This window comes from Prunus avium, chromosome 2, assembly GCF_965620075.1.
Source record: "Prunus avium chromosome 2, drPruAviu1.hap1.1, whole genome shotgun sequence".
Taxonomy (NCBI): domain Eukaryota; kingdom Viridiplantae; phylum Streptophyta; class Magnoliopsida; order Rosales; family Rosaceae; genus Prunus; species Prunus avium.
The window spans coordinates 25,257,704-25,278,343 of record NC_142285.1 but is presented as its reverse complement, the minus strand read 5'-3'; the positions used below and the strand labels follow the sequence as shown (position 1 = coordinate 25,278,343).

Here is a 20,640-nt window from a genome sequence, read left to right as displayed (position 1 = left end):
TTTTCAAGGCGCCGGAGCACCATCTCTGTTACTCTTTCGTTCACCCCATATATCATACGACCGTCGCTCACTGAGCAACGCGCTGGAGCACCGCCCAAAACCCACCACCAACACCACCACTAAACGGCCTTGTAGCTCAGGCTGTGAACCTGACGGCCGAGATCAGTTCCTCTCTCGGCCACAGTCGTTTGATTAGAAGTCGAATCCAAACAGGCGCACCACTTAACCATTTCTATCCAAACCACATCTCGACGCACGGTAGACCGTGCTGGCACGCCCGCGCACAACCGCACCGTATCCAAAAGAAGGAAGCCACGTGTTAATGCACATCCCCTCGGCCCGGACCACCAGGCCGTGAGATTTGCGAAGCCAACACCACGCTCTTTAAAGATGATCTCCAACTTAGGCGTTCAACTCTCTCATCAACCTCTGCGGCTTGGTCCGGTTAGCTTTCCAATTTTGTAGTCGCGATCTAGAAATACTCATCAAAATCTGTCGCGCAGGCCACTTCAGGCCCATGGCTGTCGTCCCCACTTCAGGCCCTTGGCCCTCGCACTCCTCTGAATGTCCAAGCCCTGTAATTGTCCTAATCTCCTGATAATTGTGAAGATTGAAACCCTAGCCTCCTTCCTTTCGAAAGGTTTGATTTGAAAGTCACCTAATCTCTCAATACCCTTCTATATCTTGCTAGTGAATTCGAGATTAGTCTCTTCGCGTTTTTGGTACGTTCTTTGTCTCCCTGATTTCATATTTTATGTCTCTCTTGATTTTTCTGGTTTGTTTACATAGTTTTTTTATTTCTGGTTTCTTGTTAGATTTTCTGATTTGGTTTTCATGAGATGAGGAGGAAGCTTGGGATTAACTAGTTACTAAGATTGGTGGACATATAACAATTTTATGAAACAATTGAGCATACAAGGTCGGTTTGCAAAGCTGGATTGATTGGCTTTTTCAAGTTTTTCTCAATTTTTTCTTCTTGGTCTTTATTGGTTTTGTAAATAATAAATGTCTATTGAACAGACTTAGAAAATGGAGAGATTATCTGTTGAAATTAATTGCGCTTTGCTTTTATTTGCTTTTGTCTGTTTCAGATAATATCATTCACATATCATTTTATTATTTTACTATTCTGCATTTGAAAGCAAAAGAAAAGACCGGAAACCTATCAGAGTTGGAATTTGAGGCAAGGTGATCAAAAAATGGGGCATGGTTAGTACACAAACAAAGGTGACTTTGTCATTAGATTTCTTGGTGGTCCTTTTATGTTTAGGGTGACTTTGTCAAAATTTGAAGGTTGGAGACCTTGTCCTCTGCTTCCAGGTAATTTCCAAAGTTATAGGTTGTTGTGGTATACTATAACCAACAGCAGTTTCAAGTTGATAGTGTTCACGTTTTGGTGGTTTGAGTTTGTATTTGTGTTGTATTTGAAACATTTATTCCTTCTTATTTTTGCCCTTTTATGCTCATATTTTTTATTTCACTTCTCTACATGGAGCACTTGGTGTTATCTTGTCAGCTACGGATACTGTTTGCACCCTTCAGGTATGTATATTTTCCTCATGGCCATGTTTATTGAAACATAAAATCAATGAATAACTAAAATAGTATTATTAAGTTTGTATCTGATATGGCAGGTGCTTAAACAAACTGTTCTTTAAACCACTCTGTCTGAAGCTTCATTTGTAAAGACTGATGTTAATTTTACGTGCCAAGAAGAGACATGCTGTTGCCGATACTGCTATAGGGGAGGGGAATACAACATGTAAAATGTTTAAGAAGACAGAGCTAACTCACACACTCAAGAACAAATTGATGTTCATATCGAATTGGTAGAATTTGTGAGCAATCACATGTAGAATTGGTAGGTTAATGTTATCGATGTGGTAGGAAGTATGTATGTGGTAAATAAAGATTGGGTCAAGTTTTATGAAAGAAATAATTTTTGAGTGTATATATTCATTAATAAAGCATTATGGTTAGATTTCTAGTAAAAACAGTTGTATAGAATCATAGGAAACAAAAAAACTAAAATATAACAACCTAGGAATTTATTAGACGATTGAACTAAAATGATGGTGGTCTATGAATACATGAAATAGAGAAATTCTGAAACTGGAGAAGAACCTAGCCGCATTGACTTGTTTCAGCTCACTCGATTTTGCCCAAAGAAAACAACATGGTTGGCAAAGATGCCAAGAATGCTTTTGTAAGTCTTTATTGCTTTTGAGCTTTTTCAGATCCTTTGAGCTTATTGTACATGAACATGATGTATATGTTATGTGTAGGATGAGATGAAGAAGCTGAAGAAGTTGACACAAACAGATGAGGAATCTATTGAATTGATGTCTGATGATGAAACATATGACTCAGTTCTTTCTAAGTTGGACAATGCAGTCATGCAACAATTGAGGAGGCTAAAAAGAGGGCAGATGAATCAACTAAAAGGGGTGATGATGCAGAGAAACAATGTATGCTTCTAGCAAATGAGTTATTTGAAATGAAGGAGAATTCCAATGCACAAAAGTATCAGTTAGAAGGTTTATTGACAAGGCAAAATGAGACAGATGCACTAGTAAAAAGATTGCTAGTGATGAATCTTATGTTATTTGTTTTTGGGAATCACTTGACATTTAGGTTGAACTTAAATATGTAGCATTTTGTTTTTGAGATATCTTGTGAATTTGTTGGAAGAATGTTAGATATATGGATTGCTTTTGAATGAAATGAATTATTTTGATGCTATAAATTTTATCTACAACACTGTTTAAAAGAAATTAATTGTGATTTCATATTGTAATACAATAAATAAAGAACATGGAGAGGTAAACCTAATTAGTTACCAATTTTTTGAAATTCATTAGTGACCAAGCAAGTAGGTCACTAATGTGGGCACGTGACTCAGTGTCAGTGACCAAAATGCATGTTTTGGTGACCAATTTGTAAGCCCTTTAGTGACCAAAGTTGTGGTCCCTAATAGCGTTTTTATTAGTGACCAGACATGGATAGCCACCAATTCTTTGTGTTGTAGTGACCAATAGTTGACATTGGCCACTAAATAGAATTTGTGACGAGCTTCTAGTGACCACCCAGTGACACCAATATGTGGACATTGATTGCATTCAGTGACCAAAAAGGGTAGTTTCTGTGACGAAGTGGGTGGCCACTAATACGTGTTTTTCTTGTAGTGTACACATGTGCTCCTTTTTCCTGCGGCCACATCCACAACATAAGCTACCCTTTTCGACTAAACCGTGACCCAGAATACCGCGGGGACTAGAGGTATACGTTGCACTGCGACAACAACGTTACGGTATTGCACCTACATTCTGGAAAATACTTGGTGCTGGCCCTCAACTACGATTACACATATATCCGAGTCGTAGATCATGACCTTGAAAAGAACAATTGCTCCTCCATTCCTCGTTATCCTTTAGCCTACTCTAACTTCAGTCTGGGGGATCTGTATTATCCGTCAAGTCAGTCTGTAACTTTTTTCAAGTGTGCAAATCCAGTGAATTCATCTCTCAACTTAGTGACTGCTCCATGCATTAATAATCTGAGTAGGACAGGTTATGTCAAGGTTCACGATACAACGACGTCGGATCTGGAGGACGGGTGCAGTATAGAGTGGACGACTATGATGAGTGAATCCTTGGACAAGGAAAATTACCAAAACGTTTCTTACAGTTACAGATACGTACACAACGCTTTGACGCATGGCTTTTTGCTTTATTATCATAGCTTAGGTGTTGCCTTTGTTGAATGTGGCCCACACCAATGGTTCCCACTTGGTTATAAGTGTTATACAGGTACGTCTTTATTTTTAGTCATATATATGTGTGTATATATATATATATATCGAAAGCTTCAATTGAGGGATTCTTAAATAAGGAATACCCTTATGGGCTCACACTCTGTATTGTATTTCAAAAATTGGAACGGTCTCACTATGCCAAATTTCACTTTCGGCAACACTACATAGGCATCGGTAAAATGAAAATCGATGCTATTAGAACATCAGGCATCGATTTTATAAATAACGATACTAAACAGGTACAAAGACATTAGTATGAAGTTTTGGTTTTTTATGACGATGCCTTTGATTCCCTTTAGCATCATCTCTCATAATTATAGATGCCTAAAGTGATTTGCCTTTTTTTTTTTTTAAGAGGGACATTTTTTTTTAAAAAGCCACCGATGCCTAAAGGGTAGTCAACGCTAGTCCAAAAATTTTCACGCTCTCCCTCTCAAACTCTTGCCCTAACTTCCATCTCCCTCTCAATTTTTTCAATCCATCTCAAACTCTCGCCCTAACTTCCATCTCTCTCTCAATTTTGTACTCTCCCTCTCAAACTCTCTCTTTCTTCTCTCTCCTCCATCACTGCTTCTTTCTCTCTCAGATGTTCCCACCATGGCCGGTGCTTTCCTCAGGACTAAAGCCCAGCCACCCCTGCCCATCCCTCAGCCGCGGCGAGCTTCAAAAGGTCGCCTTTGGTGCAAGAGAAACCTTTAAATTTTAGTAGAGTCTTTCTAGTTTCTCTACTGGACACCTTTGGTGTGATGCCAAAAGCCAATCTGAGTCTGGATCTCGTTTTTCTTCCTATATGTTCCCATAAATGTTAAATCTGCTTCTTCAGATTTCATGCTCAAAGAAAAGTAGATATCTGGGATTTGGGTTGACAAAAGATTGAGTTTCGCAGCTCTTCGTCAGCAGTATTCTCTCTTTCCCTTTCTTTCTCTCAAATCTATTTTTAGGGTTTTTTTTTATAAAATGCGTGTTTTGATTATTGGGTTTGTTGCTTAAGATTATCATTGTTCACTAATAATGAACAACTCAAGTGACTGTTTTCTTCTTTTGGAGATGTTACAGATGGTATTTCTACGTTTCTTATTAATTTGCTCCGATTATTTATTTATTTTCTTCTGTAATTTGTGGAAATTACTGACTGATTTTTACCTTTGTGATGATTTTGTTTAACTGTATGTAGCTAGAATGGCTGTGGACCGTATAACTCAAAGACCCAAAGGATTCGGTTTTGTCACTTACAAGTCAGATGTTGAGGCACAAAAAGCTTTGAAGGCCATGAATGGCAGGGTAATTTCCTTCTTCCCTATGGTTAAAATTTTTAATTTTATTTTTATAAAAGGGCAGGCCTCCTTGCTGTGATAAAGAAGGGGTCAAGAAAGGACCTTGGACTCCTGAAGAAGATATCATTTTGGTCTATTACATTCAAGAACATGGTCCTGGAAATTGGAGGGCTGTTCCTACCAATACAGGTTTATTTTCTTTCTCTTCTGTTTCTTCAGTTGCTTTTTGTTTGAGTAAAAATATACTTGGTTTTCACTTGATGCGTCAGTTTTGTTAGCTTCTGTATAATTTTGAGATGAAAAGGCAGGATATTTCATTTTGGCGCTGCATTTAAATTATTAAAAGTACAGCCATTTTGGTATTTTGTTAGTTAAGCATTAGGGTGCGGTGATCGTACTATTTTGGCATTCTACTAACACATCTTTGTTCTGATTTGGTAAATTGACTCATATTATAATTGTTTTTGTACCAAATTGCAGATCATATAGCCCTTATACTTGCATATTCTAATCTTTTATGTACTGAATATGTGTTTTTCATTGATCAAATTTCCTAGTCTTTGTTTTTGTCATATGTTTTTAAATTGTATTTTTTAGTGAACACCTTCAGTCTTGTTTTTCTCTTTTGAAGTTTTTGTTAAAATTTGTCCAGATGGTTGATGGGAGGCTGATTTTTGTTGAAGTTGCCCAGACTCAAAAACAGGAAGAGGATACCAAATCTAGATAATGACCTCATTTTTTCTCTATTTTACTTTTTAAGATTGAACACATATCAGATTACTATTGTATGCTCATCATTGCTTTGGTACTTCAAGTTTGAGAAATCTGAATACAACTTCCTCTTGTAATGTTGTTTTTCCCATTAAAAAAGAAAAAAAAAGGAAAAGAAATGATTCTGAATACAGCTTCCTTTTCTGATTTTAATTTTCCATTTTAATTTCTTTAATCCTCTTTCTCTGCTGCCAAGGATCAACGCCACTTCCCCATGACCACTGACTGCTCCACATTTTGGTAAGAATTCTTTATTTTTCATTTCAGTTTTAATTTGTTTTGCTTTTTGGGGTCGAATCTATCTTGGTATTGGCAGAAATTTAGGTTTTTAAAACTAACTAAATGAGAATTTCAATTCTATATATGTTTAATATTGATTGCTGTTTAGTTTTTAGTTTTAGATTTGACTTTGGTTCATGTTTATTTATGATGAGTTATACGCTGAAGATCAGCAAGTAGTTGGTTGAGTCCCTCTTTATTTTGTTACAGGTTTGGTTTCTTATGAAAAAACATCTTGCAATTTGAAGATGACACAAACAGGGAAACACAAACTTCATTATCAATCTGATTACTGTGTAGTGTGTTTCCTTGAACATAAATGAGGCTACTTTCTAAGGTTAAGTACAGAAACCTTGCAAACACAAATAAGCTTTGATTTCTCAAAGCAAACACAAATAAGCTTTGATTTACCAAAATTTACTTGACTGTACTGAGAACAAAAAGAACAAAAAGAGGACCTATCAACCAATTTAATGAAGATTTTGTCACAACTTTATGTTGTTGATGGGCATTTGTTTATTTGTTTTGAATTATTTTATTTGTTCTTATTCTTCTGTTGTTTACTTCTTGTGTCTAGAATTGACTTGTGTGTTCTTTTTGTTTTTGTGCCAAATTTGCATATGCTCTGTCTCTTTATATCTAAATGCATATCCTAATTCTTCTTATTATGTTTTTCTTCTTTTTGTTCTCACTTGATATGCTGAGGTCTGGTTGCATATGGTTCACCATTGACTCTTATCTTACTCTTAACATAAAAATTTGGCTTACTCTCTACTCCATCACATAATCATTTAATTCCTATTTGAAACATGATGTGGGATCCATTTAATGACTTCTTGTTATCTAATTAGATTGGTTGACAAATTCTGTTTTTTTGGTAGTTAGGTCTGTGTTAATAATGAACCTTGTGTAATTTTTTTTCACAGCAATGTGCCTCTGTTTTTTTGGTAGTTAGGTCTGTGTCAATTGAGAAAAAATGCTAGTTGTGCTTGTCCAACTCTCTACCCCATCACATGATCATTTAATTGCTAGTTTAAACATGAAGTGGGATCCAATTAATGACTTCTTGTTATCTAATTAGATTGATTGACAAATTAGATTTTCTTGTTCACCAATATGATTTTGTAAATTTGCATATTGGTTCATTTGAAGTGACAACATATCTTATGCAAATTTAGTACCTTGCACTTTTTATGCTTATGTTCATATTTTGTGTTTACATTCTATGTGTTTTTTTTTTCCAGTATAGAGCTAAAAGGAAGGACACGTACACCCAAATGGAATTAGATGAGGTGCGAGAAGAATTGGCAAGTCATGTCCTAGAATGGCTTTTTGATTAAGCTAAACATTCCTTCATTTTACATGTCTTTCTAGCTAGTATTTTGCTTATGCATAGACAAGTACGGATAATTTGTGGTGTAGGGCTGGTAAATTTGTGATTTGGATGTGACAAGTATGGATCATTCAAGTATTTTGCTTATATATATATATATAGACAATTATGGATATATTTAAATTATTGTTGATATAATGTTTTTTTTTATGAGCAATGGCAAAACAACATGATTTGGAAATGAGGCCTTTCTTAAATACTATTATAGTAACTAAGTAAAGTGTGATGTGAAACAAGCAAAATACCTACCTTTTCCTTACATAAATGATGCCTATTGTTTATAATTTTCCAAAAATAACTGAAGTTAAAAGATAAAAACAACAAGACATCTATTATCACTGATGCCTAAAACGAGAAGTAGCATCAGCATTTATGTAACCACCAGCACTATTGGAGGCTTTTCACGTCCGCAAAATAAAAAAAGCGATGATGTATAACATAATTCACAACACCATTATTTGTTTCTACGATGTTGTAATTGATAATATGCATCAGCATAATAGATATCACTGATGCTGTTAGACCTCTTTAGCCTCATCCCTTTCAAAACTACTGATGATGTTGGACCTCTTTAGCCTCCTCCCTTTTGAAAGTACTGATGCTGTTTCGAGTTTAGGCGTCAGAAGTCAAACCTTTTTTTGGCACCCGGAAATCATTTAGGCATCGGAGTTTACTTGATATCCGATGTAGTAAGTAATAAACAGCGACGGAGAATATCCGTTGCCTATTACATAGGAATAGGCAACAGTCACCAATACCACGGTATTTATGTGTAATAGGCAACGGATTTTATCCGATGCTAAAGCCCTTTTTTGGCATAGTGTCTATCTTTTAGATATGCCTTCAAAGATCTTCTCAGCTAAAAAATCATTTGAATTTGAAACCATTAGACCACTCAATTAATGGTTGTCATTTTTCTTGAAGCACTATGTTCGTTTATAAATGACAAACTAGATTTTATCATGGTACATAAATGTGATTTTTCTAGTATTATATGTATATATTACAGTTGTTATGCGGCAAAGTTACAACTGTGCTAGTTTTGTTTTTCTTTGTTATTGTAGGTATTTTGGATCAATTGAAGCTGATTTACGGTAAATGATCTTTCTTAAAGTGTTTTGTTTTTGTTTTTGTATTAAAAAAAGGGTACAAAGTCTTTTGTTTTTGTCTTTCTTCACTTTTGTTGTATTTTTGCAGATTATGAGGCGCAACTCTTTAGCTCAGGTAACAGCTTCTATTTCTTTTTTTGGTAAAAACAGCTTCTATTTCTTTAATTATTCAACACTGTATTTTTTTTTTTTTTTACTTTATTCTTTTTCCAAACATATAGTCAAAAGTCTTTGATTGATTTTGTCGACTTTTGTCTTATTGCTCGCAGGTGATCCATGGCCACGAATTACGCTACTAATAATCATTATCTTCGGTAAGAGCGTGTTTTAGCAATTCAATTTCACTTCTTACACTCCTTTATCACTCACACATGAAGAGCCCATGAGGTCATTTACGAGTAATTATAGAATGCCTAAATTGATAACGAAAAAAGAAGATGATGAATTGCACAATAATTTACATAGCTATTTGATAGACATAAAGGATGTGATAAAGTGTAAAAAGAATGCATCAAAAAGCTAGTCAGTTTCTGTAATTTTCTCATGAATTTTTTTTTGGTAATGCTCTTGTGCAGTACACATCTCGTGGTAACATTTATACTGGCTCCATTTGTGATTGCGTTTTTAATCTATACATGGCGGAAAAGACATTTGTCAATGTATAGCACGATCGAAAATTTTCTGCATGGTGATAACAATTTTCTGCCGATAAGGTACTCTTACTGGGACATTAAAAAGATGTCTAACAAATTCAAGAATAAGTTAGGTGAAGGAGGCTTTGGCACGGTATTTAAAGGAAAATTACGCAGTGGCCGTTTTGGAGCAATTAAGATGTTGGGCAAGTCCAAAGCTAATGGGGAAGATTTCATTAGTGAGGTAGCTACCATTGGAAGGATTCACCATTTTAATGCGGTGCAACTTGTTGGTTATTGTGTTGAGGGTTTGAAGCGCGCTTTAGTATATGAGTTCATGCAAAATGGATCTCTTGATAAATACATTTATTCTAAAGAAGGGAGTAACTTGCTAAGTTACAAGAAAATGTATGATATTTCGCTTGGAGTAGCTCGAGGGATTGAATATCTACACCAAGGTTGTGACATGCAAATTTTACATTTTGATATCAAGCCTCGTAACATCCTTCTTGACGAAAATTTCGTTCCAAAGATTTCTGACTTTGGGCTTGCGAAATTATATCCTACGGATAACAGTATTGTCTCGTTAACGGCAGCGAGGGGAACAATGGGTTACATGGCTCCTGAGTTGTTCTACAAAAATATTGGTGGCGTCTCATACAAAGCTGATGTCTATAGCTTTGGAATGCTATTGATGGAAATGGGAAGCAAACGAAAGAATTTAAATGCACGTGCAGAGCATTCAAGCCAAATTTACTTCCCCTCATGGGTCGATCAGTATAAGGAGGGAAAGGAGTTGGAGATGGAGGATATAACAGAGGAAGAAAAGAAAATCGTAAAAAAGATGGTTATAACTGCCTTGTGGTGTATTCAATTGAAGCCAAGTGATCGTCCGGCAATGAACAAAGTTATAAAGATGCTCGAAGGAGATGTTGAAAGCCTACAAATGCCTCCTAAGCCTTTTCTATGCCCTCAAGAGATGCCTGTAGATATTCATGATAATTTGAACCATACATGTTCTAACGTAGAGGTGACATGTACTCTGTCACCTAGGTGATGATGAGGTAGCAACTTTTGCAATTATTTTTTAAACACTCTCCAGCACTTGTGCAGCGTTTCTCTACTTGTTTTCTTGGTTCTGATGTTGGGTTTTCGGGTAGTTGTTTTTCGTGTGGGTGTCTAGAGTAGTGTTGGGCTCCTAGATTAGTTTTCTTGGGTGTCTAGATAAGTTTGGGTTCTCTATCTAGTTTTTTTTTTTTTTTTTTTTCCCGAACTGCTCTATCTGGTTTCAGTTTCTGCATTTTAGTATGTTCTTATGTACGGAGCTTCATTTTCATTGAATTTCTCATTTACGGAAAAAATAAGAACTCATGCTGTTTTGATGTATTTGATTCAGGAACGAGTACTATTTTTAAAACACTAAACTCTTGCCACTTTGTCTTCTTCTTTTTTTTCTTTTTTTTTTTGGGAATCAAGTTTCATTAATAAAAAGTCAATGATGATGTATAGAGAAACTCAAAAAAAATGAGTTCAAACACTAAAAAAATAAAACTCAAAATAGGCATAACACCTACAACTGGCATAAAGTCATATTCCAAAACAGGCATCAAATCAGAACCAACCAAAAACATAAAGCGCACAAATAGCAAATGCCCATAATAGATAAAAGCCCAAAAAATACAACATTGCCTTAAGAAACTCTAAGACAAATAAGATACATGCGCCGTGCACAATCCAACAGCCACAAGCCTCACAACCAAACTAAGTTGATAACCACCAAAGAGAAACTAGTAACCAATGAAAAATGGTGGTGGGGAAGCCACCCACGCTACAACAAGTACAACGAGCAGTGATACCATAATCCAAGCAATAAGTGCTATTTGCACTTTAAGGGCATCCCAAACTCCAAAGGTGCCATCGAGGAAAACCGACAGGAGAGACATATCTAGAGTCAATGAGTCAATGATAGTTGTTGAGATTCAACGATAACACGCAGCCTCCGGCGATAAGGAGAGAAAAAGCATAGCAAAACTTGTAAACACACCACCCCGAAAAAACCGGTAATTTCGCCTAAAACAAAAAACAACCAAGTTAAGAGGAAAAAAAAAAAGAAAAAGAAAGAAAACGACTCTGCAAAGCAGTAACCCAAAACGTGGAAGAGGAAGAAAGAGAATGAAAAAGGGAAAGATGGAGGAAATGGGGAGGGACCAGGGCCAAAAAAAAAACAACAGGAACTCTTGCTTTTGTACGGAGCTTCAATTTAATTGAATTTCTCATCTATCGATAAAATAAAAAGAACTCTTGCTGTGTTCTATCAATAGTATAAGCTTATTTTTAAACACTAAACTCTTGCCACTTTGTCTTATTTTCATTTCAAATTGGAGCGCTTGCTTAAGGGTTTAAATTCCACAACTTATGGGAGTTTAAATTTCACAAACTATGAAATTTATATGGTTTGACAATCACAGTAGAAGCTGAAATATACATATACGTACATGTTACTCTATTAAGCAATTGCTTCCAACTCTAGGCGTTTTGCAGGGATGCTTGCTTGTGTTGTTGTAGGACCCGCAGAGACAAAAGGATTAGGGGGCATGGTCATGTTTTCTCCTCCTTCCAACATATGAACCGCTATTTTCATAGACGAACGATCCACTGGGTGCCACGGATGCACCACAGCCTTACAATTCACTACAATAATATTGAGCACTAATCACTAATATTGCACTCACATAACATATTAGTTGCAGTTGTCCCTTAAAAAGGTGAAATGTTACTGTTCATATGATGACCAAAATATTAAGACTATTTATTAGTTTATTTTTATGTAACCAACAGATGAAAAGAGGCTAGACATGTGGCTCTTGTGGTTATGCAACTAATTCACCTAGAAACTAATGGGTAGTATGTGGCTATTGTTTGTTCAAATTTCTCACAGGTGAATATTCGCGGGTTGATTCTTTGATATTTGATCTTCCTTTTCTCTCTTCCTTGATCCCTGCGAATTAAATAGGAGTAAATAGACCACACCCGGGTGGTGTTGACCAAAGGTCCTCCGATGCCTAAGTTAGTTCAATTGGATCTTTGAGAAAAGATACGACAATAGCTAAAATGGATTGAGTTTTCTCTCACTAGGCAAGTCGGGTGGCCTTAGTTGTGTGTGTGGTGGTGCTTAGCCGTGTGAGGAGAGAGAGATGTGTTGATTTTATGCTTTTTAAGTTTTTCTTTTGACTTCCCTTGACAATATTGTAATAGGACATACATTGTACTTACCCAAGCTCAAGTTTAGATTAATAATTGTTTCTCTAAGTGTTCTTATCTGGCTGTTATCTTATGGAGGATCAATCAAATTGACAAAGATAATTTGTGCATATCATCCATTAGAATTCTTAAGATTTTGACTAGTCATCTTGTTTTCATATGATTAGTCATCCTCTGCATCAGTAGGATTTCCAGATGGATCCTAACAAACCTTTTTGTCCTATTCTACAAATTTTCTTAGCTTGTCATGTGTACTATTCTGACCTAGGAATTTTTGGGTAAAAGCCCATTGATTCCTCATTTGGTAGCTGTAAACTTTGAGGTAAGGTTTTGAAAATATTTTTGCTACCTTTTTGCTCTCCTTCCTCAAGAGAAAACGATCATTTTCATCTATGAGTTTTCTAAATTGATTTTAAAAAATTGCTTTTGAAATATGAAATCTGCATCTAGCTAGAACAAACACATTCTCATATACATCTAGGTTAGATTAAAGATTGGTTTCTTCAAGAAATTGGTCATTTCTCCTTGAATCCATATTGTTGGTTTCTGTTCGAGTTTGAGCTGGCTAGCTGGTGCCATGGGATGAAAGAGCTGAAGAAGGAGCTGCCATTGCCATGAAGGACTAAGCTGCTAGCATTGCTAAGTTGGAGAAGAAGATTGCACAAAGGAAGTATAGCTTATCTTCCTAAATAGACCTAGGATTTCTTGAGCTTGCTTGAGTTTCTTTATAAGAATCTTCTTTGCTTAGTGGATTGCTTGGTCAATTGATGACCTTCAATTTTCCCCAATAGTGGGTTTCTGGGTAAACAATTTTCTGGTTTGTAGTTTCGTTATTTTCTAGGTTTGTGTTCTTGACTAGTCATCGCATAATGCTCATGCATATGGATTTGTGTTCGTGTAGTTGACTAGTCATCATTATCTGCTATTTGCTGTTTATTTGATTATGATGTATTCACACAATTTCACCATAGTTGTTGCTAGCACAGGGGATGCCTAGATTGACGGGTCATTTTGAGTGCCTAGGTTGTCACTAGTAATCTTCTAGGCTTGCATGTGTAGATTGTTATGCTTTGTGTGTGTGATCTTGGTTATGGTTTTCATGACTAGCAGTTGACTAGTCATAATTATATTTGGTCAAGTCTTAAAGTGTGTGAATATTGTTGTATCTGTTTGAATAACATTTAAATTTACCCCTCGTCACCTAAGTACCAATTTCAATTGGTATCAGAGCATCAGCTCTTAACACAAATAGAGAGATCCTAGGATTTGTTTTGGTGTTTAGGTGTGCTCACTATAGAAAGGGAACAAGTTGCAGGATTTTGTAACTCCCCCCTTTTCTTTGATGGAAATAATTATGCTGCATGGAGAGAAAAAATTGAGATATTGCTTGATGCTTTTGATGAGTATGCAAATGAATATCTCACAACAGAGTGGTTACCTCCAGTCAAGACTGTTGAGGGTAAAGTCGTGCCCAAACCTAGGATCCGAATGGACTGAATCTGAGTCATTTGCTACACATTCCAACAAGAAGGCCAAAAATGGCTTAGTTACAGCCCTGTCTAGCACACAATTCTCACACATACAACACATTCCTAATGCTAAACAGGCTTGGGACAAACTAAGGGTTGTTCACAAAGGAGATGACCAAGTTAGAACACTGAAACTTCAAATGGTGCTTGCACAATTTAAAGAACTTAGGATGTTTGAAACTAAGCCTATTTCTGAGTTATATGGGAGAGTTGAGATGATCATGAATGAAGCCATGAGTCTTGGTCAACCTATTGAAGAACTTCTTATTGTTCAGAAAATTCTTCGTGTTCTTCCTTCTATGATTAGAGCAAAGAAAACCGCAATCATGGAAGTCCATAACTTAAATGAAATTAAGCTTGGCAAGCTTGTAAGTAAATTGAAAACCTATGAGATGAAGTTGAACATGGAGGAAAATGACACTAAAAATTAAAAATAAAACATTTGCACTACAAAGAGTGCATGATACCTCATTGAAAGATGGTGAAAAATCCTCAGCTTCTGAGGATGAGATAGCTTTATTTGTCAAAAAATGTAGAAGAATTCTCAAGGATAAAGGGAAGTTTGCACGAGATGATAGTTCTGAAAGTGAGAGAAAATTTAGACCATCAACTGATCGGTCTAATGAGCGAAACAAGGATGTCAAACCCTTCACTAAAGGGAAGTTGGGCACTATACTACCGATTGTGCAAACAACCAGAAAAAAATACTCCAAAGAAAAGGACAAAGCCATGAAAGTAAGCTGGAGTGAGAGTGAAAGTGATGTATCTCAAGAGGATTCATCTTCTTCTTCTGTTGATGACCAACAGATTGCCTTCGTTGCCTCTGTGCAACTGTTGTCAGATAAATCTGGTTCTAATTCAGATGACCAATCATATGAGTCCTTAGGAAGAAAATATGATTGTTTGTTCAAAGAGACTTTTTCCTTGAAAGATGAAAATCTCAAACTTGAGGCCAATAACCATGAACTCCAACATAAAGTTTTCACTTTAAAAGAAACCAAAAAGGAGTTGAGTGACAAATTTGAGTCCCTAGAAAATGAAATTGTTGAGCTTGTGTCAATTAGGAGAAATCTTGAAAATCAAGTAAATATGCTAAATGAGAGCAGTATTGGTTTCTAAAATTCAAACAAACACCTCCTAAGTGAATTGAATGAGGCAAAAGGTAAGGTTATATCGTCGACCATTGGTGCCTCAAAAATTGACAAAATGTTGAATATGGGAAAACTTCATGGGGACAAAGGTGGTCTTGGATATAATCACTTTGATTCTAGTGCGTCTAGTTCTACCACTAAGTTTGTCAAGTCTACAACTCAAGTCATTGCACCACTTGATATACAACATGTAGTCAAGAAACCAAAGTTTGTTCGAACATGTCACAAGTGTGGGTTGACTGGTCATATTCGACCAGTCTGTCATATGTACAAAAGAGATCATACCAAAAAATTATCTTCCGTGTCTAGAAGGAATCCCAGATCTTTGCAAGATCAGGTTGATCATTTGCTTAGTGAAGTAACTAAGATTGCCAAACTTGTCTCTCTTAAAATGAATTCATCCATTGTGCCTAAATCTACTTGGGTTGCAAAAGGTTAAACCAAAAGTCTTCTTGTACTAAATGCTTTAGCTGCATCAAACACCAATGCTTGGTACTTTGATAGTAGCTTTTCCAAGCTTATGTCTGGTGATAAGAATGTTTTCTCATCTCTCAATCCTTTTGATGGAGACACTGTGACTTTTGGTGGAGGTCACAAGTCTCAAGTAGTTGAAAAAGGTAATGTTTGTATCCCTGGTTTACTCGAGCTTAAGAATGTTAGATTTGTTGAGGTTCTCACATCCAATCTCATTAGTGTAAGTCAGTTGTGTGATGAGTGAGTACTGGAAGTTAGATTTTTCAAGCATGGCTGCAAAATTATTGAAAAAGGTGGAAATCAAATTGTTAGTGTGGCAAGATCAAGGGACAATTGCTACTGCGTGGATGGAGTTGATGATACAAAAGAAGTGGTTTGCAATAAGGTAGTGAATGAAACAAGTGCCTTGTGGCATCAAAGACTAGGACATGTGAACTTTAGAGACTTGCACAAATTGTCCAAGAGAGAGTTAGTGAGTGGTCTACCAAAGCCTGACAAAACTAATCAACATGTTTGTGAAGGATGTCAATTGGGCAAGCAAGTTAGAGTGTCACACAAGAAGGTCAAACACATTCAAACGAAAGTAAGTTTAGAACTTGTTCACATGGACCTTGTTGGTCCTATTCAAACGTTGTCCTTCGGTGGCAAGAAATATATTCTACGTTAGATCTCACTCTTGCATGAAAAATCAGAAACATTTCAAAGGTTTAAATATGTCTGCCATCTTTTACAAAAAGAGAAGATGACTAGTTATCTCCCTCTTGTTAGAATTAGAACAGATCATGGTTCTAAGTTTGAGAATTCTCAGTTTTTGAAATTTTGTGAGGAGATGGGGATTAAACATGAGTTCTCTACAACTATTACATGGTGTTGTGGAGAGAAAGAATAGAGTCCTTGTTGAGATGGCTAGGGTAATGCTGAATAGCAAAAACCTTGCTAAACATTTTTGGGCTAAAGCTGTAAATACAACTTGTTATATCTCAAATAGGGTGTTTTTGAGGTCAAGTACCAAGCAAACACCCTATGAGCTTTAGAAAGGGAAGAAGCCTGATGTGTCTTATTTTAGAGTCTTTGGTAGCACATGTTATATCTTAAGAGATAGGGAGCACCTTGCTAAGTTTGGCTCTAAAACTGACAAGGGGATATTTCTTTGTTATTCCACTTCAAGTCAAGCCTATAGAGTGTACAACTATAGGACCATAACCATCATTGAGTCCATAAATGTCAATGTTGATGATTTTGCTGCTTCTACTGAGATGGCATTAGATAAGGATGGTATTTTACCTCCTATGCTCGAGGGAGAATCTCTAGTTCTGGATCTAGTGGTTGACCTGTTAACTTTTAGCAATTATGTCCCTGTTGACCTGTCAACTTTTAATAATCAACCTCAAAATTCTAGCTCATCTGTCCAGGTTGACAACTCACGTGCTGATTGTAGTCCTCTCACTCAAACAAAGAGTGTCATTATTGGTCCTCTTAATTAGGGAGTGAGAACTAGGAAACAACTAACTAAGGAAATTAGCTATGTGTGTTATATCTCAAAGGAACAACCTAAGAATGTGAAAAGAGGCCTTGAACCATGGTGAATGGTTTCTTGCAATGCAGGAGGAGTGGATCCAGTTTGTTACAAATGATGTTTGGTACCTCGTTCCTAGACCAATCAACACAAATGTTATAGGTACTAAGCGGATTTTCAAAAACAAAATAGATGAACAAGATAATGTGGTAAGAAACAAGGCTAGATTGGTTACTCAAGGTTATAATCAAATGGAGGTAATTGACTTTGATGAAACCTTTGTCCCTGTTGCAAGGTTAGAATCAGTGAGATTACTTCTTGCCATTGCTTGTCACTTGAAGTTTAAACTTTATCAAATGGATGTCAAAACTACTTTTTTGAATGAAGAGGTTTATGTTAATCAACCAAAGGGTTTTGAAGATCCACATCATCCAAATGATGTGTTTAGGTTGAAAAAGGCACTCTATGGTTTGAAACAAGCTCCTAGAGCATAGTATGAGAGGCTATCCTCTCATCTTTTAGGAAATGACTATGTTAGAGGGTTGGTTGACAAATCCTTGTTTGTAAAAAGGTTCAAAAGAGATGTTTTGATTGCTAAGTGTATGTTGATGATATTGTGGTTGGTTCTACCTCTGATTTGCATGTTCAAGAATTTATTCATGTTATGACTAGTGAATTTGAAATGAGTCTTGTAGGTGAGCTTAATTATTTCTTAGGTCTTCAAATCAAACAAAGCCATGATGGGATCTTTGTTTCTCAATCCAAATATGCAAAAAATCTTGCGGAAAAATTTGGTTTGGAGGCTGCAAAATCTGCAAGAATCCAATGAGCACTAGTGCTAAAGTTCATAGAGACTTACATGGGAAAAGTGTCAATCAAACTCTTTTTTTTGGGTCGAATCAATCAAACTCTTTATAGAAGCATGATAGGAAACCTACTCTACTTGATTGCTAGTAGACCAGACATTTCTTATAGTGTAGGAGTTTGTGCTAGGTTCCAAAGTGATCCCAAAGAGTCTCATTTGTTTGCTGTCAAGAGAATCATAAAATATGTGAGTGGAACTATTGATTTTGGGTTGTGGTATACCTATGACACTAGTGTCAATCTTGTTGGGTACAGCGATGCTGATTGGGCTGGTTGTAGTGATGATAGGAAGAGTACTTCTGGGGGAGTCTTTTATGTTGGCAACAACCTTGTTTCTTGGCATATCAAAAAACAAAATTCTGTGTCATTATCCACTGCTGAAGCAGAGTATGTTGCAGCTAGAAGTTGCTGTACACAACTCCTCTAAATGAAACAGATGTTGGAAGACTATGGTCTTTCTCAATCATCCTTCCTAATCCACTGTGATAACATGAATGCAATCGATATTTCCAAAAATCTTGTTCAACACTCTAGAACAAAGCATATATACATTAGGCATCATTTTATTAGAGATCTAGTGGAAGACGACATTTTGACATTAGTGTTTGTTCCCTCTAAGAAACATCTGGCATATATACTCACCAAGGCCTTGGACTTTCATAAACATGTCACACTCAGACAGTCCATTGGCCTTTGTTCAATTGATTGATTAACATGTCTATTCCTTGTCTTCAGCACATTTCAAAACTGTTGACTAGTCATCTTACATGTAGTTGACTAGTCAAGTCTAAAAAATGTTTTTACTTGATATGCAATTGTCTAACACCTCTCTCTCATCTCTGATGGTGTGAAGTTTGAATGATTTTGTGCTTTGCCTAATTTGTGCATAATCCCCCTTCTTTTTTTGAGCTATTATCTTATCCTCTTGGTGACTTTGGACAGTCATTGTCAGTGTCTCTTATCCTATCTCACTCTCTTAGCCAATCTATTTAATTCAAAAAAAAAAGAAATCAGGGAAGTGTGACCAATGTAGTCACGGCTCTAGGAAGGTATAAGGTGATATGATTGAAGCATATGGAGCAAAGAGCTGTAAAATTGGGCACTTAAGCACTTAAGTCTGGGATGTGCAAATGAAACAAAAAAATAATCAACAAATATTTTGTCAACAGAGAGTGATGATACTTAAAATTTTTGAGCATATACTCTAAGTCATCAAGTGTCATTGTGTACTTGTATCTCCAAGAGAGATAGGATATCATCTCTTGTGTTCCTTGGCTCTGAACCTCCTTATTCCAAAATATGCCTTTCTCTGAGGATGAAATGCAATTCATATTCTATCTCTCAGAGTTGGGTATAAATGTGTGTCGAGAGGGGTGACGGCAAGGGGAGAGAGAGAGGTTTTTTGGTAGGGTTTTGGAATTGAGATTAGAATTTAGAATTACCTTGAATGTCTTGTGTAGCTATGTATTTACAGTCTCCTTGTGTGCTAGGATTTTGGGAGAACAATCCTTATTTGGTTAGGATTATTCTTCCCCAAAAGATTATAGAAATTACTCCAAGAGATTTGGTGGCCATTAGTTCATTAATTTAGGGAGATATTCCTATCTTAAACCAAACATAATTTCTCTAATTAAATAGAATTTAATTAGGGTAATTAGTTGTCCTAAGGAATATTCCTTTTTCACGTGTCGTCTTATTATTGGTTGGAGAAATTTATGTTTCCACAATGCCCCCCAACTTCTGCATGGCACTCGGAGGCATGGAGGAGATAAAAAATATTTATCGAGCTCTCCAACTGCATATGGGCTTTCTTATTTGAGTTGCCTTTTGCTAGTTGGGCTCCTAATTGGGGTAGGCTTTTGACTTCTTCTTGGAGTTGGGCTCCCAATAGGAATGGGCTTGTGATTCCTCCTTGACCTAGGATGCCCAACCCTTATAAATACAAAGCTTTTTTTCACCCCTCTTCAAATTGCAAACTTGTCATCCTCTATTTTCTAACTTGTGAGAGATATATTAAAGGAGTGTACTGCTTGTCGAGGAGAGGATTCGTCGTGCACACCAAGGTAGGCTGAATTTTTTTTTCTTCGCAATGAAGACCAGCTAGGTGGTCCCGGCTAGTTGTCGTCATGACCGACACTGGCTGCCTTGAATTCGCTTTTTTTTCCCCCGTTTTGCTCGTAGCGTGAACTAGCTGGGTGGGCCCGGCTAGTTGTCATCGCCACGTGGTGACTAGAGCGATGGTGGCGGGAGTGGCAGTCGCTGGCAGTGGCTACTACCGCTACCGCACTGCAGCTAGAATCGCAACTCAGAAAGACGGTGATGGTCTGGGCTGCGCTGCTGCTTGGACTGGTGCTGGCGTTTTTCGCTAGGCTCCTGTCGACAGCTGTTGATTGCTGTCAGTAGCTGCCGATGGTGGCTGGCTGCCTCTTTTTTTTGTGCCGCAATTTAGGATTTTGACACGGTATCTAACTTCCAATTTTCTTCCCTCTTTGCAATTATCCACTGACCATGTGTTCCGATGATGGTAGCCAATCACTGAGTTCACAATTGCCTTTGTACATATGGGGTGGTTC

At 36.7% G+C, this 20,640-nt stretch overlaps 1 protein-coding gene, 1 long non-coding RNA gene and 2 pseudogenes across 5 annotated transcripts; all 4 read left to right on the top strand.

Moving 5' to 3' along the window:
* Positions 1 to 2,176: 2,176 nt before the first annotated feature.
* Positions 2,177 to 4,142, top strand: LOC148296718 (uncharacterized; annotated as a pseudogene).
* A 64-nt stretch (positions 4,143 to 4,206) lies between these two features.
* LOC148296717 (uncharacterized) lies at positions 4,207 to 7,644 on the top strand. 4 transcript variants are annotated; one of them, XR_015834002.1, is made up of 4 exons: positions 4,207 to 4,713; positions 4,989 to 5,277; positions 5,741 to 6,099; positions 7,383 to 7,644. It is a non-coding gene; the product is annotated as an uncharacterized LOC148296717 (long non-coding RNA). The 4 variants fall into 4 exon arrangements; XR_015834003.1 differs by having other exon boundaries at positions 6,349 to 7,644; XR_015834004.1 differs by having other exon boundaries at positions 5,741 to 6,475.
* Positions 7,645 to 9,282: 1,638 nt separating this feature from the next.
* On the top strand, positions 9,283 to 10,329 carry LOC110744610 (rust resistance kinase Lr10-like). Its single transcript, XM_088249398.1, has one exon. It carries the CDS (start codon positions 9,298 to 9,300, stop codon positions 10,327 to 10,329), a length of 1,032 nt encoding a protein of 343 aa, XP_088105524.1. The 5' UTR covers positions 9,283 to 9,297.
* A 7,796-nt stretch (positions 10,330 to 18,125) lies between these two features.
* On the top strand, positions 18,126 to 18,494 carry LOC110749022 (secreted RxLR effector protein 161 pseudogene; annotated as a pseudogene).
* The last annotated feature ends 2,146 nt before the right edge of the window (positions 18,495 to 20,640 follow it).

Coding starts and splice junctions, on each gene's coding strand:
- LOC110744610 (XM_088249398.1), top strand. CDS start 9,298: ATGTATAGCACGATCGAAAATTTTCTGCATGGTGATAACAATTTTCTG.